The 17,366-nt window shown below is 37.6% G+C and overlaps 1 protein-coding gene across 2 annotated transcripts in view; it reads right to left on the reverse strand.

The window, feature by feature from the left end:
- Positions 1 to 17,366, reverse strand: part of LOC122794052 (mitogen-activated protein kinase kinase kinase kinase 5-like) — a 1,947,254-nt gene that overhangs the window by 184,893 nt on the left and 1,744,995 nt on the right. For both annotated transcript variants that reach the window (XM_044062187.1, XM_044062182.1), the window contains exon 28: positions 15,981 to 16,158. In XM_044062187.1, the coding sequence (XP_043918122.1) occupies positions 15,981 to 16,158 (178 nt within the window). The remainder of the gene's footprint in view (positions 1 to 15,980; positions 16,159 to 17,366) is intronic.

The raw sequence follows: 17,366 nt of genomic DNA on the forward strand, positions 1-17,366 counted from the left end.
GGGTCAGCTGCACCGGTCAATCCCTTCTCTCAACCTCACAGCATGGTTGCTCCACTTCCTTCCTTAACCAGGCTTCCTTTGATCTCTAACCCAGTTAGAGACATCATAGTAGCTTCACTAAAATCCTCTACCAGGAGGATTTACACAAGCAAATGGAAGCGTTTCTCTTATTGGGCTAAGGCCCAAAATATTGATCCTTTTACTGCCCCTGTTCAGGCAGTTCTGGACTTCTTAGCAGAGATTTTTCATGCAGGCTCCTCTTCTTCCACAGTCAGAGTTCAATTGGCTGCTATTTCCAATTTTCATGTCGGGATAGCAGATCATAATATTATGTCCCATAGGCTCTGCAGGGCCTTCTTGAAAGGAATTTTCCTACTAAAACCTCCAATCAGGAATCCTCCTCCTCAGTGGGATCTAAATTTAGTGCTGACATCCTTGATTCTTCCCCCCTTCGAGCCAGCTGTTTCTTGTTCCCTGAAATATCTTTCTTGGAAAACGTTATTCCTAGTGGCTATTACATCTGCCAGGAGGGTGTCTGAACTTCATGCTCTTTCGGTTCGACCCCCCTATTTGGTTTTTCACAAAGACAGAGTATCTTTGAGAACTAACCAACCTTTTTACCTAAGGTCGCTTCAAAGAACAATTTGAATCAATCCATTGATCTCCCGGTATTTTTCCCTAACTATTCAGATAGAGCTGAACAAAAGCTACATTATCTTGATGTCCACCGTCAACTTAGATATTATTTGGACAGAACAAAAAAAATTTAGAAAATCTGATCAACTTTTTGTTTCCTATGCGGATAATAAAAAGGCCTTCCTGTTTCTAAAGTGACTTTGTCCAGATGGCTTTCTTGGTCATCTCTGAAATTTATTCGCTCAGGGAAAACAGCTGTGCTCAAAACCTAAAGCACATTCAACTAGGAGCTTAGCTACTTCTACAGCTTTTCAAGCTAGACTTCCTTTGGACACTATTTGTGCAGCGGCCACTTGGGCTACTCCTCACACTTTTGTTTCCCATTACAAATTGGACTTGGCCTCCAGGGACAGAGCCAGTTTTGGCTCTACAGTCCTCAAGAGTTTGTTCCATTGAGCCACCCAGGATAGAGGTGCTAGGGGCCTTGGTCCCATCAAGCAAGAATGAAGGTGAGATTGACAACTTAACATTAAGAAGTTATGTACCTACCATAACGTTCCATGTTAGTTGTCTTCTCTCGCCTTCTTTCTTGCGACCCTCCCTCCTTCCCCCTGGCCTGGACAGACCTTGTATAAGAAACTGTTATGCTAAAGACCATTCAGACCTGGTCCTTTTTCCATCTGTAAGTTTCTTTCTTCCTTTGGGAAGTATTTTATGCTTGGTGCTATTGCCCTTTGTCAGCAAACGAGATCTGGGTACTTACCGCCTTGCATCATGGGATATGGGGCTGCCTCGAGCTGGTAAAAGTGACTCTCGAGCTTAGCAAGTGCCGAGTCGGAGCCGAGGGATCGGCTCCGAACCCATCAAGCAAGAAAGAAGGCGAGAGAAGACAACTAACATGGAACGTTATGGTAGGTACATAACTTCTTATTTTGTACTAGTCACCTAGTTCTAACAGTGGATATGTGCTTTGTCACAATAAAATATACAAGTCCAAAACCATTAAATATAGTTCTATGAGACTCAGAGAAGAAAAAAAAACAGATCAGTTCATTGCCAGGATTACATGATAAAATGACTGAATGAACATTTAATGTCTTGTGTATGTTTGCTTAATTTGGCTCTCTAGAATTGCTAGATGTTTCCAACATTCAAAATTTTGAAGCATAGCACAACATTGCAATGAAATGTAAGATGTTTTAAAGTCTGATGAAGCACTGAGGACAATGCAAAAGTGCTTACTAAGCTATAATAAAAGCTTTTTGGTTTATTTTAGTTAGCAGTGTTTGTTGTCACTCAGTTTTTATCCTGGTTCACTTGTATATTAGTCATCTTTTATTCAGCTGTTAACAGAGATAAACTAGGGAGAACTGTTGTACAAATGAATTGTACACAAATTTTAATTTTTCTGACCTGAAATATAGTGTGTTCTTCCATTTTTAAACATTTTACTACTTAACCAAATGATAAGCAGTTCAAACATTACTGAGTGAATAAATACAAGATTCTTGAGTTCAACACTACGATGAAAACAAATGGAAACTTTCCATTCCAAATGTACAGATAATGTCTAGTGAGTACTTTTAGGTATCTGGACAGAATTAACATAAGAGTACCATGTTTGTAGAACAGTTCTGTAGTTTGAACAGACTAGGTATGTCTCCCTATGTGAAGGAAAGTGCAATGTCCCACTAAAATTGAAACAGTATCCTAGAGATATGTGACTCACCTGGCCTGAACAAAGGGCATGGTTGAAACCTGTAGTAACAATTGAAATCCCCTATAGATGGCCAGTCTGTACCCAATATAACATCTAAAGTTGTTAACGGCACTTTTCTACAATTATTCTGTCTGTACTACTAATGGTCTTAACTTATACCAGAGATGTTATTCTTATAAGTAGTTTATCAGTTTACAAGATTAGATTTTCAAATTATAACAGATTTCAAAGATGAAGATTTACAGACAAACTGTATGTTAAGACACCTTGACCTCTGGAATGCACTGATAAAACAGGCTGTTCAAGTAAACTGTACATTTATTACAATGAAAAACGATTTATGAAAGAGTCTGGCTTATAATGTTGCCATTGTAGCATCAAATAAGGTTTTCTTCTTTGGGTCAAAATGACTTTCAGTGTTTCATGGATTAGGCAACAACAGATGAAAAATGTCACTGATGTTTTGTAGAGCATTCCTAGGAAAGTTTTCAGATTACTAACTAGCCAGATAACAATACTTTTCATAATGGTAAGTGTATGAGGGTTGATTTCATGAGAGCTGGATCTGAACATTTTTTTCCATTGTTTCCTGTGTCAGCTTTTTCCCTTGCTTGTTTTTCATTTATTGCTGCCCCTTCTGTGTTTTTGTAAATATCTATAAGTACCCTTCTGCTGTATTTGCCTGTATATTGATAAGCATCATAATAATATACTGCTACCGGTTTTAACCAGCCTCTTGTGGACTTGGATTGTATATTCATATTTATATTTATACAGTTTAATATACCCACCTGTATTTTTTCATATATCTGACTATATTTATAGCATACATTTTTTGGCCTAGGTTGTAGTTAAAAAAATCCACCGTGGATAAACCCACTTATTTGGTTAAGAAACATTAAGTGACTAAGTAAATAACATATTCCATATGGTGCAAATGATGGCTACAACTAATGAACAAGTAATTAAACCACTTTTTTCTATTACCTTTCAAGAATCAGGGCCATTAGACTCAGAAGTACAGTACAGCTACTGTTTCCCACTGAATTCAAAATAACTGAATGGCCTTGAACAAAGTGCATGACCGAAACCTGAACTACAGTAAGTTGATTGTATATTAACAAATTCCTCTTCATTAATGGATTGAAAAAATTAGTTCACAATTGTTCTTGATATACGTGCATAACACAACAGTTTGCCATTAGGACAAAGCCTTTAATTATTGTTTTTACGCGAACATTACGTGTGTAACACTGCGTCACTCTTCTTTTTCTTTTCTGGCAAGAAACAGCAGCTCTGAATATACAGTTGTTAAAAACTGCTTATGCTTGGTGTCACAGTGTTATGCATTAAATTACTAGCTAACAGTGGGAATAGACATTTTCTCCTTGAGTTGACCAAGTTATCTTTGTATAAAATTATTTATTTATTTATTTATTTTACATTTGTTAACCGGGGGTGTCTGACTGAGCCGAAAAGGCCCTTTTTCAGCAGAGGCCCGATGAGAAAAGCTCCTCAAAGAAAAATTACAGACACATTTAGTTATTTAGACATGATCAATATACGCACAAATTACAAGAGACATGTGTTTACAGTGGTATGCGGCACATAAAGAGTTATAGTGGAGAGAACAAACAAAAAAATATTAATTTTAAAAATAAAGGTAATTCATAGATTTGTGGTGTACAGCTGACATTTGGAACATAGGTAGAATACATACATAGTACACAGGTACAGTACATACATTGTAGATTAGCCAGTGTTTGTGAGTAAGATTGAAAACTATTATCAAGTGCTCTAGATTTAGTATGTATATGTTATCCACTTTCACTAGCCTGGGGAGCAATCATGGCACTGCCAACTTTGCTTGAGATGTTGCCTGATGAGGTCTTTAAAGGAGGCTTTGGATGATGTGTTTTGAATGTTAGTAGGGACAGAGTTCCATTTTTTAGCCACTGAACTACTATATAGTGCATCTCCAAAGCTATTGTAGCTGTTGGTGACTTCTAGTAGTAGTTTGCTTGGTGATCTAAGAGGCCTTTTGGCTGAGTGATGTTGTACTAGGTTTCTGAGGGCAGGACACTTATTGAGGAGGTAATAGATAGAATGACAGAGGCAGAGCTGATTGTAGGTTAGGAGGTTGGGCAGTTCAAGCCAGTGGAGCTGTCTCAAAGCAGTACAGTGATGAGTTCTATATGAGCAATTTGCAGCAAAGCGGGCAATTCTGTTATAGCAGGCTTCCATTTTGCTTTGTTCAGTTTTGTTGAGATTAGTCAGAATGGGAGATGCATAGAGTAGGGTGGATAGAAGTTGGGAGCGAGCAATGGCTGATCTTGTGTTGTTGGTAAGAAATGGTTTGATATGGTAGAGTGACCCCAGTTTGGCATGTACTTTTTTAATAGTTAAGTTGTAATGACTATCAAGTTTTAGGTGGGAGTCTATGGTTATTCTCAATAGCTTAGCCTGTGTCACTGGAACAATTGGAGTAGCATTTGTAGAGTAGATAGTGAATTGACTGTTAGTGTTTTTGTTAGAACTAGTTATAATCATAAGCTGAGTTTTCTTTGGATTGAGGATAAGTTGGGCTTTGGTAAGGTAGTTTTCAATGTCAGAGAATGCTAGTTGAGTTGTTTGCAGGAGGGTGGGAATGTTTTGTGCAGCACAGATTAAGGTAGCGTCATCTGCATACTGAATTATGGATGCATGCTGTGTGGAGGTATGGAGGTCATTTTTGAAGACTGTGAATAGTAGTGGTCCTAAGATAGAACCCTGTGGGACTCCTATAGTTATGGGCAGCTGAGGGGAGAGAGAGCATTTTTCCATTTCACAGCTTGGTACCTGTCAGTTAAGTAGCTTTGGAACCAGGTAAGAGTGGAATTTGATAGATGATATTGGTTTAGTTTGTTTAGCAGGATTTGGTGTGAGACTGTTCAAATGCTTTGGACATATCCAAAAAAAGAGTTGACACTTGTAAGCCTTCATTTTTGAGACGGTTTACTGTGTCTGTGAAGCAGAGGAGGGCTGTAGTGGTACTATGGGCAGGTCTGAAACCATGCTGAGTAGGTGACAAGATGTTGCTGTCTAGGAGATAATTTAGCATCTGGGTATGGATGCATTTTTCTAGGATTTTGGCCAGGGGGGAGAGTAAAGCAATGGGTCTGTAGTTATTAAATTCAGTGGAGGTCCCACCTTTATGTATGGGTGTAACATAGGATATTTTCCAGAGTTTGGGCACATAGTTTTCAACAATTGATCTGTTTATGAGAGTGGAGACTGGGACAGCAATAGCATCTGCTGTGAGTTTCAAGAAATAGCTGGGCAGTAGGTCGGCTGTTGTTGATGAGGTTTTTAGTTTGGAGAGCATGCTTTTGATTGAAGTGGTGGAAACTGTTTTGAGGGTAAAGCTTGTATTAGTGTTATTTGTGTTGGGGGGGATAGTGAGGAAGGAACTGTCCTGTGATACTAAGGATAGAATTGAGTTCACAAAGTGGGAGTTGAATTGTGTTCCGATGGGAACTTTAGTGTCAGGGGTGGTTGGTTTGGGGGTAGCCTTTTGGGTGGATTTTTAGTAGCTGGTTTACATTTTTCTAAAATTTTTGCAGGTTGTGTTGGCATTTAGTTTGTAATGTTGTGTAGTAGGATTTTTTGTCCAGCCTATTGCATTTTTTTGCACGGTTGCGCAGTTCTTGGTACTTAGTTAGGCTTTGTGTTTCTTTGTTTTTTTAATAGTAAAGCCAGGCAGTGTCTCTGGACTCGAGGATTTGTTTGGTTTCTTTACTGAGCCAGGGATTTGTAGAGGTTCTAACCTTGATTTTGCACAAAGGAGCGACAGTGTCTAGGTGTTGTAGAAATGTTTTGTTGAAATATGTTACAGCCTGGTCAAGTGGAAGGGTTTTTAGGGGGGGTCCAGTCACAGTTACAGAGTAAAGTGTTGAGGACCTCTGGAGAGAATTTTTTTTTGTGTTTCTAGTGGATATATAGTTAGCGGTTTTGCATATGCTTGTTCTACTACGTATAAAGTATATTATGTTGTGGTCACTTAAGGTGTCTGGGAGACTGCCTGTGTGAGGGTACAATGTGGGTTTGTTAGTTAGGACCCAGTCCAGGATGGATTCCCTTTTAGATTTTTTATCGCATCTAGTTGAAATTTAGACTAGCTGCTGGTAGCCATGGAGATTTATTAGATTACTTGGTGATTCTGATATACAGGTGAACCAATCTAGGTTGAAGTCCCCCAGAATAAGGGTTTCTTGTGAGTATGTGGAAGAACACCAGGATAAGAAGTCTTCAAGGCTAGCAGGTGTATTACCAGGTGGAATATAGATCACAATTGTGGTGATGACCTTTTTAGGGTGAAGTTGAAGTTGTGAGATAAGTATGTCCCAATTATTGGGGGAGGGGGAGGAGTTTGGTAATTGACGGACAGTTAAGTTGGACTTGTACAGTAAGGCAGTTCCACCTCCTTTATGAAGTGGTCTGTCTTGTCTAATGATATTGCAGCTGGTAGGGAGAACTTCTGAGTTAGCTATGTTTTTATTTAGCCAAGTTTCTGTTAAAGCAACTATGTCTGGGGAGTAGTGTGCTATTGTGGCCTGGAGTTCAGGTATTTTATTTCTGATACTTCTAATATTAATATTTAGCATTAAAAGATGGTTGGTTTTGCTGCTGTTGTTGATTTGCCTAGGGATGAAGAAAGTGGGTGTGTTATGTTCTGACATTTGTGTTGGAGCAGTTTGTGTTGGACAGGATGGATTTGGGCCTGGGTTAGGGTGGATATCCCCACTTATGGTGAGCCTGGAGTTAAAATGGCTATACAGATGTTGGAGTTTGGTGAGGAGTGTGAGAAAGTATTGTGTTTTTTTGGAGTAGGAATGAGAGCATATATGTTTAGTTCTGAATTGGTCCGTTATGTAGTTCTTGAATAACTGTGGGCAGATATTATTATAATGTGTGGTGTCTGTATACGAGAGTGCATAATGTTGTGTTGTGCTACTAAGTTTAGGGATATTGCTAGAGTGATAACTTGTGGTGTTGTAAAGAATTATGAGAAGACAGACTAGACTTAGTTGTGTGATAGTCATGGTTATAAAGTTTAAGTTGTTTCTAGGTTGGGGGGGGCTGAATAGGAATTATAGGGTTGCACTATATGTGGAAGGGGAAGTAGTGTGGGTGATGTAAAAAAATGCCTAGTGGGAATGAGAGTGATTGGGAGTATTTTGTGTGGAGCAAGTTGGTGTGGTATAATGTGATATGACTTGAGGAGCTGTGATTGGTGGTGGTGATGTGAGGGTGAGCTGTGGGTGTGGCTGTGATTGCTATAAATGTAGAGGTAGTTGGGGCGGGAGGTAATAGGGGGCAAAGCATTGATTTTATGAGACCAGATAAATTTCCATGGAGTATCCTGTATACTATAAGGAGTATCTTAGCCACACACTACATATTCTGTTCAACAACTCCTTCTCCACAACCTGTCTTGGAAGTTAGTGCATTCATTTAAGGTTATGAGATGTTGGTCTTGTGCAACAGGGTCTGATTCCCCTAGCCCTCATTTGCCTACTTTGTGACCTTGAGAAAGTCACTTATCTGGCCATTGTGAAAGGGACTCCAGTGGGCCTCCCAGGTTAACAAATGGGTATTATTATGCTCCCCCCAAAAGAAAACGGTGACAGGTTATGGTTTCTCCTATCAAGAAAGGAGGTTCCTCATCTAACCCAAATAACAACATAATCCTGCCTTATCTAAATGCTATGTAAATAATTGTAGAGATAATTATGGAGCTCGTACAGGCTGACGATGGTGACCTATTACTTCTGGACATAAATTAATGTGTGTTTGTTCAGGGAAGGTCCTGTGTCTTTGATTTGGTGTCTTTTTTAACAAAGTATCAGCTGCACTTGATGAAGAGCTTACTGTGCATGCTGAGTACTTAGACCTCATCAAGTTACTTGACATTTTACCTGATGCAGGTATAATAAGCAAGCTTATGGACCTCTTTGTTTGTTAGGCTTACAAATCATACACATCTAACAATTTTATTAAATCCCTGTTTTTACTAAACACTAAAGAAATACTTTGGTCCTGGATGGCAGAAATCTCCACATCAACTATATGAAGTAGATAGTATACATTTTCTTTAGCTTTATTATATCACTATACAACTGTAGATCAATGAGTGTGCATATACCTTTAAGAAGCTATCCAAGGGCTTGCACTAGAGTATAAATACTGAGCACATGCAAACATGACTGCCATTTTGTAGTTAGCTGTTGAGATGTGAACATGTATGTATGTAAGTTCTGTCTATTAGTTAGATTGTTCATATTTAAGATGCTGTTATCCATCCTGATGTGTTTCTATGTATTAAAGCATCTGAATGAACCCCCAAGCCTTCTTATTATTTGTGTTAGAGATGAATGAGTGACATGTCTGAAGGGCATGAAGTCAGGACTGGCACATCCAAGGGGCATGAAGTTTGAGATGGCATGGCTAAAACAATTAGAGGCACCTGGCTGTGACTGGAGGAATGTACAGGAGTGAGTCATCCGAAAAAGAGGTAATACTTTGCAAAACAGGTCAGAAATGAATTTAAATATTAAATCTTGCTTAGCACTATTTCTTATTCATATAAAATGAAAAGGGGCATACAGAACATTCTAAACGATATTTGCATAAACAGATATGCACGTTATTGATATACATATTCAAATTATTACAGAAAATGTTTGAAATCAAGTCCAAATTGCATAAAATTAATAAAATAAAGGGAAACGACCGCATTTTCTCAAAGCATATGTATTTTCATATTAAGCAAAGATATCCGAGTTATCAGAAGTGTATAAAGTGTTTGCATGTTTGTGCAGTATTTCAGTAAAGCTATTTCACAAAGTACAGCCATTACAGGGCATATTTTGCAGAATACAGCCATTACAGGGCATATTTCACAAAGTACAGTATTTTGAAGAGTTTATTGTGCATTTGAATGTTGTTACAAGTTCACAGAACAGTTTGTACATAAATAATTACAAAGGGTCATATTTTAATGTGTTTGTGTATACTTTGTGGACATGGGAGACGGATTTCAAAAGCTGACTGCACTTGTGTTTGACAGTAATATTGCTGAGAACTGGAGAGTGTTTGAGCAAGAGTATGACATTTTCATACAGGCTGCATTTTCTGATAAAGATGATCGTACAAAGGCATTTATTCTACTTAATTTAGCTGGGTCAGAAGCCAATGAATTTGTGTATGCGCCTGCTATTTATGCTGGAGAGGGGGAAACCATCATATTGTCATACAGGCTGAGTCAAGGGAGGACCCAGAGTGCTTAAAATGTAAATTTAAAGAAATGTGTAACCCCCAGATGAATCTTACAATGGAAAGGCACTTATTGTACACAAGGGATCAAAAGCCCAGTGAAACTTTTGCAGCATATACAACTGACCTTAGAAATAAAGCGAAAACATTCAGATTTAGTGACTCAAGGGATGAGTTGATAAAAGGCAGACTTGTGTGTGGTGTAAAAGATGATGCTGTGAGAAAGACTTTGCTTTGTGACAGTGATATACCTTTGAATAAAGCCATTGAGAGTTGTCAGATATATGAGCTTACACCAAAGCACACAAATATTCTTACAAATGAGAGCAGCTCTAGAAGGCACAGTGATGATAGTATGCAACACATTATTAAAAGAAACAGGCCCAAGTACATGGCAGTTGTAACTGCTGCAGCACCTATTGGTAAACCCCAGAATTTTCTAGCACATTCCAGAGTGTGCGCAGTCTCAGTGAAGTATAAGAGTGAGTCAGCAAACTCAAAGCATGGGCCCCAACCTAGTTTCATTGCCAACTATCGTAATTGTGGTGGAAGCCATGAATCTAAATAGGACAAGTGTTTAGCTTTTTGTCAACAATGCCACAAATGTAATGAATGGAATCATTTCAAAAGATTTTGTAAATCTAAAGGCCCACATTCTTTTATTAAAAAGGGAACGTTTTAAGAAACAAGTTGATCAGTTAGACTGTGGCAGCCCTACTCTTTATGTTGATGGTATGTCAGTGCTTCAAGAAACAGTCAATGCATTAGATTTAAGGGCCAAGAATGAAGTATTTTGTACTGTTTTGATAAATGGCAAACCCATAGAGCTCAAAGTTGACACGAGTTCCAAGTGCAATGTTATGTCTGCAGAAACATTTGTGAGAGTGTGTAAAGGTGTAAGGCTTGATGTGGCAAGATGTGAGAAACTTGTTACTTATGGAGGTGAAGAAATTCAGACTGAAGGCTCAGGTATGCTTTTATGTTACTCTGCAGGGAGGAGTTATGACTTATTATTTTATGTGGTCAAGAGGAACATCCAGTCATTATTAGGGCTCAGAGACTCTTTGAAAAAGGGATTGCTTTCATTTAATAAGGAAGTCCACCATGTTAGCTTACTAGACCACTACTCTTAATTTTGCCCAGTACATTTTTTCTACTTATCAATATTTTTTTCAAGACAAACTAGGCAAACTTCCAGTTGTGTACTCCATGAAGTTAGACCCAGAGGTCAGTCCAGTTATCAGGCCAGCACAAAAAGTTCCAATATCCATGCAGGACAAAGTCAAAGCCGAGTTAGATAAAATGGCGCGACTAGGTATAATTTCTCCAGTGGAAACTTCAACTGAATGGGTATCTTCCACGCTAGTACAAAAGTAAAGCTCAGATGACATCAGAATATGTAATGATCCACGAGATTTGAACAAAGTGGTAAAAAGACCTCATCATCCAATGTGCACAGTCGAAGAAGTCACTGCCTTGATGCCAAATGCCATTACTTTTTCTGTCTTAGATGCAAAGAGTTCATTTTAGTAAATTCATCTTGACAAAAAAGTCCACATTGCTCACTACTTTCAGTACTCCGTTTGGCAGGTACTGATTTTTGAGAATGCCATTTGGGATAAATTCTGCAAATGAAGTCTTTCAACGTGCAATGGAACAAATTTTTTTCTGGGTATCCTTATGCTATCATAGTAGATGATATACTAGTAGGAGGTCATGATGAAGCCAAGCATGACAGAAACCTCAGAAAAGTTCTAGAAAGAGCATGTCATGTTAATCTTAAGCTCAATCCACACAAATGCAAATTCAGGCTACAAGAAGTTCCTTATGTTGGTCATTTATTTATGAGTGCAGGCCTACAACCAGTTCCTTCAAAGCAATCAGCCATTCTCGAGATGTCAGCTCCAGACAATGTTCAAGCCCTGCAACATTTTCTTGGCATGGTCAACTACCTAGGAAAGTTCATTCCAGACTTGAGCCAACTATCAGCACCACTCAGAGAGCTGACATGTAAAGATGTATCCTGGCCTTGGTTAGAGCAACACCAAAGAGCATTTGATGTCCTGAAACAGAGAATTGCTAGTCTGCCAACACTCAGATACTATGATGTTCACAAGCCAGTAACACTTTCCTGTGATGCTATGAAATTGGGTCTTTGTGCAGTCAATCTACAAGAGGATCACCCTGTTGCCTATGCATCGAGAACTCTTATCCAAACTGAATGGCAGTATGCCCAGATTGAGAAAGATTTTTTTGGTAATTCTGTTTATATGTTCAAAGTGCCATGATTATGTTTATGGTAGACCTATCCAGACTGAAACAGACCAATTAGTCACAATCTTGAGAAAATCAATGCATTCAGCCCCAGCCCGACTGCAACACATGATGCTGAGATTGCAAAAGTACAATTTCAATCTTGTCTACAAGAATGGCAAACTTCTTTATCTTGCTGATACATTATCCGGATCTCCCAGAAATACCAGTGAACAGAATGGCAATCAAGGTTTTCATTTGATAGATGAATTTGAAATCATGGAAGTGTGTAATGTTTCTTCCACAAGTCTTGATGAGTTGACAGATAACACAGCCATGGATTGAGTTTTACAAAGGCTCAACCAATTTATTAATCAAGGATGGCCATCAAAGCAATCTAGTTTAGCTCAAGAACTGCAACCTTATTTTCCATACAAAGATGACATTTTGTCTGACAAAGGTATAATGAAATGTCTGAAAGTAACTGTTCCAAAGTCCTTGCAACCTGAGTACATTACTATCTTGCATCATGGTCACCCAGGAACTGAATCTATCAATAGAAGGGTGAGAGAGAGAGATTATTTTGGCCTTCTATGTCACAACACATTGAGAGAGTACTTTCTTCTTGTTCAGTATGTAATAGTATGTAATAGTACAAAGCCTCATCAACAGAAGTAACCACTTCAGCTTAACCAGATTCCAGAACTATCATGGTTGATAGTAGCCAAAGACATGTTCGAGTGGAATGGTCAACATTATTTGGTTTTAGTAGACTTTTACTCCAATTGGTTCGAGATTGACTTACTTCTTAAAGTAGCATCCAGTACAGCCATTACATAGATGAAACGTCATTTGCTGTTTATGGTAGTCCACACAAAGTTATTTCAGACAATGGCATGCAGTTTACAAGCCAACAGTTCAAAAGATTTGCAGATGAACGGGACTTTACTCATGTCACAAGTAGTCCAGAGTACCCGCAGTCAAATGGATTGGCAGAATGCGCAGTGCTAAGTGCAAAAGAGTTACTGGAGAAGTCAAAACAAGATAATAGTGATGTTTTCCTGAATCTCTTGACTCTCAGAAATATTCGTTGTGATAAACATCTTGGTTCACCTGCTCAGAGACTTGTGTCAAGACAAACCAGAACCACATTACCACTCAGTAGTCAATTGTTGGTTCCATGTATCAAGAACAGCAGATCAGTGAAACACAGTCTGTTGAGGAAATGTCTTTCCCAGATGTCATACTACAATAAGACCAGCAGACTGCTCAATCCATAACTAAAAAGAGACGTGGTAAGGATGCAAATGTCCAAAGGTTATGACTGGATAGGTGTTGTGAAGAATATTTGTCCAGAGCCGAGATCATACATTGTGAAAACAGAAGAACGAATCTTTAGAATGAATTGGAAGCATTTACTACCGGTATCCGAGCCTATACCACAGTGAACAGCCTGTGAGAGAGACTGTTTATCTCAGAGTGAGTTGTCCGGTGTTCCAATTCCAGGGGAAGCTCCAGAGGACATTCCTGTTCCTGTGATGAATTGAGACATTCTTGATACGAGTTGTGCACTGCAGATTGTCCAAGCTGCTAATTTTAGTCCCAGTTGTTATGTTACGAGATATGGTCGAATCCCTAAATCTTGCAACAGATATGAAGCAACTTGGACTTGAATATTGTATGTTGTTTCTGATGTACATAGTAATGCATGGCTATCTCTGCTATTGGTTTGCATAATGGGCAATCTTTTTAAGGAGGAGGATGTAGATCAATTAGTGTGTGTATATAGCTTTAAGAAGCTATCCAGGGGCATGCACTAGAGTATAAATAGTGAGCATGTGCGAGCCTGACTACCATTTTCTAGTTAGCTGTTGAGATGTGAACATGTATGTATGTAAGCTCTGTCTGTTAGTTTGCTCGTATTTAAAGATACTGTTATCCATCCTGCTGTATTTCTATGCATTAAAGCATCTGAACGAAACCCCAAGCCTTCTTATTATTTGTGTTAGAGACGAAACAGCGACAACAACTATGCAAATAAGAATTTTATGTGGTTTCACAAGATTTGTGTTTTTTTTAATAACAGTATTTTTTGTCTTACAGTTTAACTCATTCTTCATTCTACTCCACAAACCTACCAGTATTTTCTTGGAACAGCAAATACTCTTAATACTCAGGCATCTATCAGAAAATGATAAACTCTTGGGTGAACAGGCCAAGTGCTTTAAATATAAGGTGACATTGCATTGCACACTCTGTCTTGTTTAAATATCACATCATTTATTATTTTTATGCTTCTGTTTTTCCAGTTTAAAACCATGTTTGTGCTGCACTTTTTCTGTAGTTTTATTCTGCACACAATCACCTTTGGGCACATTCTCAACACAGACTATGTCAAAACACAACAAATTTTTTTATGTCTGATCCAAAATATGCAAACTTCTTTACATTCTGTATGTTTCATTCATTTTGTATAAATTCCTTTGCCATAATATCTAAATATTTTATTAATAAATCGACATCTCTTTTGTCATTCTTACACCATAACTGCTAAATAAAGCTTATTTTTCTGTGTCCCATCTCTTCTACTTCATATAGGCTTTAGTTTCAATTCATTTTATTTTATATTCGTTCATTTTCAGTTTATCTGCATAACATGGTAAAATAAACACTTTGGTGAGTTATTTTAATTATAAAGAGGTTATTTCACTTGATTTGTACAGATTATCCACTTAACATTAAATGTGAGTCCCTCAGTAATCTGTCCCTCATCCTATCATTTGTTATATCACACACCTGACTCTCTCTTGAAACAAGGAATCATATAACGCACTAAACTCACAGTATTTGGTTCAGTTTCTTTTAGCTTACTATTTATTTATTCATTTATTTTGAATTTGTTAACCTGGGTACAGCACTGATCCTATTGGGCCTATTTTAGTCTCAGACTGATGATACACATGTTAGACACATTATATTATACACAAGTGAAAGACAAAATGAGACATATACTTATGTTATATGCAAAATTAATATCAGAGAAGATTTAGTAACATAAGCATCAGTAGTGTGCTTTCATGAGGAATAAAATTAAAAATAAATTGCAGATAATTTTATGGCTCACACAATAACTCTTTACACTTTTGTCTCTTCAGCACAGTACGCTCTTTCTTCCTGTTGAAACTCAAACCTATATATACTACTTCGCCTGTGACAATGAAGAAACATAGCATACTGTACCTTTTCATTCTTCTACAATACTCCACTCACAGGCAGGAATAAATAAAACTGCTGGATCCACAATTTCCATTTCCTAGCTGGAAGAAAGATACTGCCAACTGGCTGCAGCTGAACCATTTCCCAAACAACAGTGAAAAATGACATTTCTGATTAATTCTATCAACATGCAACATTTGGTGTACTGGGATATTAGAATGAAAAGACAAACACCATTTGCATGTGGTAAGATTCATCAACAAGTACTTCAGATTGTGCAACAGTTACAGGATACCGAACAATATGAAATATATTGTGAACTCTGATGCATGCTACTTCTTAAAGGTACACCTATATGTTACATGTTTATGTCTGGCTGTCAAACTTTATTTTAAATAATTTATCTTTCATATAGCACAGTGTCTTACACCGATATATTAAATGTGTATAAGCAGGGTGACTATCTTAGACATTACTTAATCATACCACAGAGCAAAATTAAACTACATTCCAACAATTTCTATGGCTCTACTGTTGTAGTGTCTTCCTAAAACTGAGTTATGCATATCTAGCAAGTAGTTTCTGAATCATATAGTAAATGTGCCCTTATTTACTTCAATGCAAACAACAAATTGTTCAGTCCTATTTCCCATTCTGGGTTTGCAGGCCTTCTGCTTCTCTGGGAAGCCACAATAAGGAGCATTTCAACATTTATACACATGGTATGCATATAACTACCCACAGACACTGTATTAGAAGACAAAAGTAGGACACCTGTATGCCACAGTATCCTACTGTACACCATTGCACGTGTGTTTGTGTGTATGTGTGATTGTCTTACCAGCTCCTGTTTCAGTAAACCAAGAGGACGCTGAGTTAAGGTTGATGGTTTCAAACCGAACTACTTGATTAGGAGATGTGCCCTTATTTACTCCAATGCAAACAACAGGGTATTCTTGCTTTGGTATCACCAACAATTCAAATACCTTCAAAGGATTGGGTAATGGAAAGTCAAAGTTCTAAAAAGAAATGGAAAATCATTGTAATTTCTGCCTTCTTGTATACAGCAGTTAATAATTTAATAGCTAAAAAAATAAAAGTATTTTTTCTTTGCTTTTGAAAGCTACCACACAGATTTACATTTCAGTCTTTTTCCCTGTGATGGAGTCAATATAACGGAAGAAAAACTAACTTTTGAAATACAAAGAAAATAATATTACTGTAAGTCATTACATTTAAGTAGTGTAGTATAGTGTTTTTTGTCAGATGAAACCTTCACAAAATGTATATGTGTAGTTAGAAAAGTTTATTTTCACACTTATTTCTGCAGCTTGTTGATGAGTATATGGTAAAAAGATGCCAAGCGTGATGCTTTAATGTTAGAAAAGTATACTTTTCTGCAATGTTTGTGTGCCTTTGGGCTGCTTTAAAATGACATCAGCGCCTGACAGCATGGCAGAACTATTGGCTAACACAGCAACACAGTGGAAAGGAACATCATCAAAAGTCATTGTGTATCAAAACTGTAAACATCTGGTGAAATTAAATTGGAGAAGAGGGCTGTAATGCAGTGAAGTCAGTAGAGCCAATGGATATTCAATTCTTCTCAAACTGAACTCAACTTTGCAAACTAGCAACACATTCAATAAATAAATAAATGTAAAAATCACATAAGCATATAGATAATGCTTTTTAAATACCTTATATCTTTCAAACTTTTTAAATACATCAAAACAGCTGCTTAGTTTAGTAATCACTATTCTATCCCATTTTTGCATTTTGTGGTTTACTAACATTTGAGAATTCCACCACCTGAAGTATAACAGGTGACCTTCTATAAAAGTATAGGTTACAGCTGTCTAAAACTGTTATTCATTTGCAGGTTAATCACTAATTATTTGTCTGTTTCTACCTTCCACAATGGAAAGGTACAGGAAATTGCTGCAGCCCCTTGCAACTATTTCTATTCATGCTGAGAAAATTAATAGTGGAGGCTTAGCAGTCATTACAATATTCCAGGAGATTTTTCAAAGTCCTCATAACATTGGTTTTGTTCTGCCTGCCTTATGGTTTACAGTATTGAATGGTATAGAACCATTAACAATTTTGTTTAAAGAAATTCTTAGGACTGGTTATATATATTCAGATTGGGCAAAGTTTCATTAGGTGTGTATGTTTAAGGGTGGCTGCAAAACAGAATCAGTCATTTATAGACCTATAAGCTTAA

The sequence above is a fragment of the Protopterus annectens genome, chromosome 1.part0, assembly GCF_019279795.1.
Source record: "Protopterus annectens isolate FY-2018-M chromosome 1.part0, PAN1.0, whole genome shotgun sequence".
NCBI lineage: Eukaryota > Metazoa > Chordata > Ceratodontiformes > Protopteridae > Protopterus > Protopterus annectens.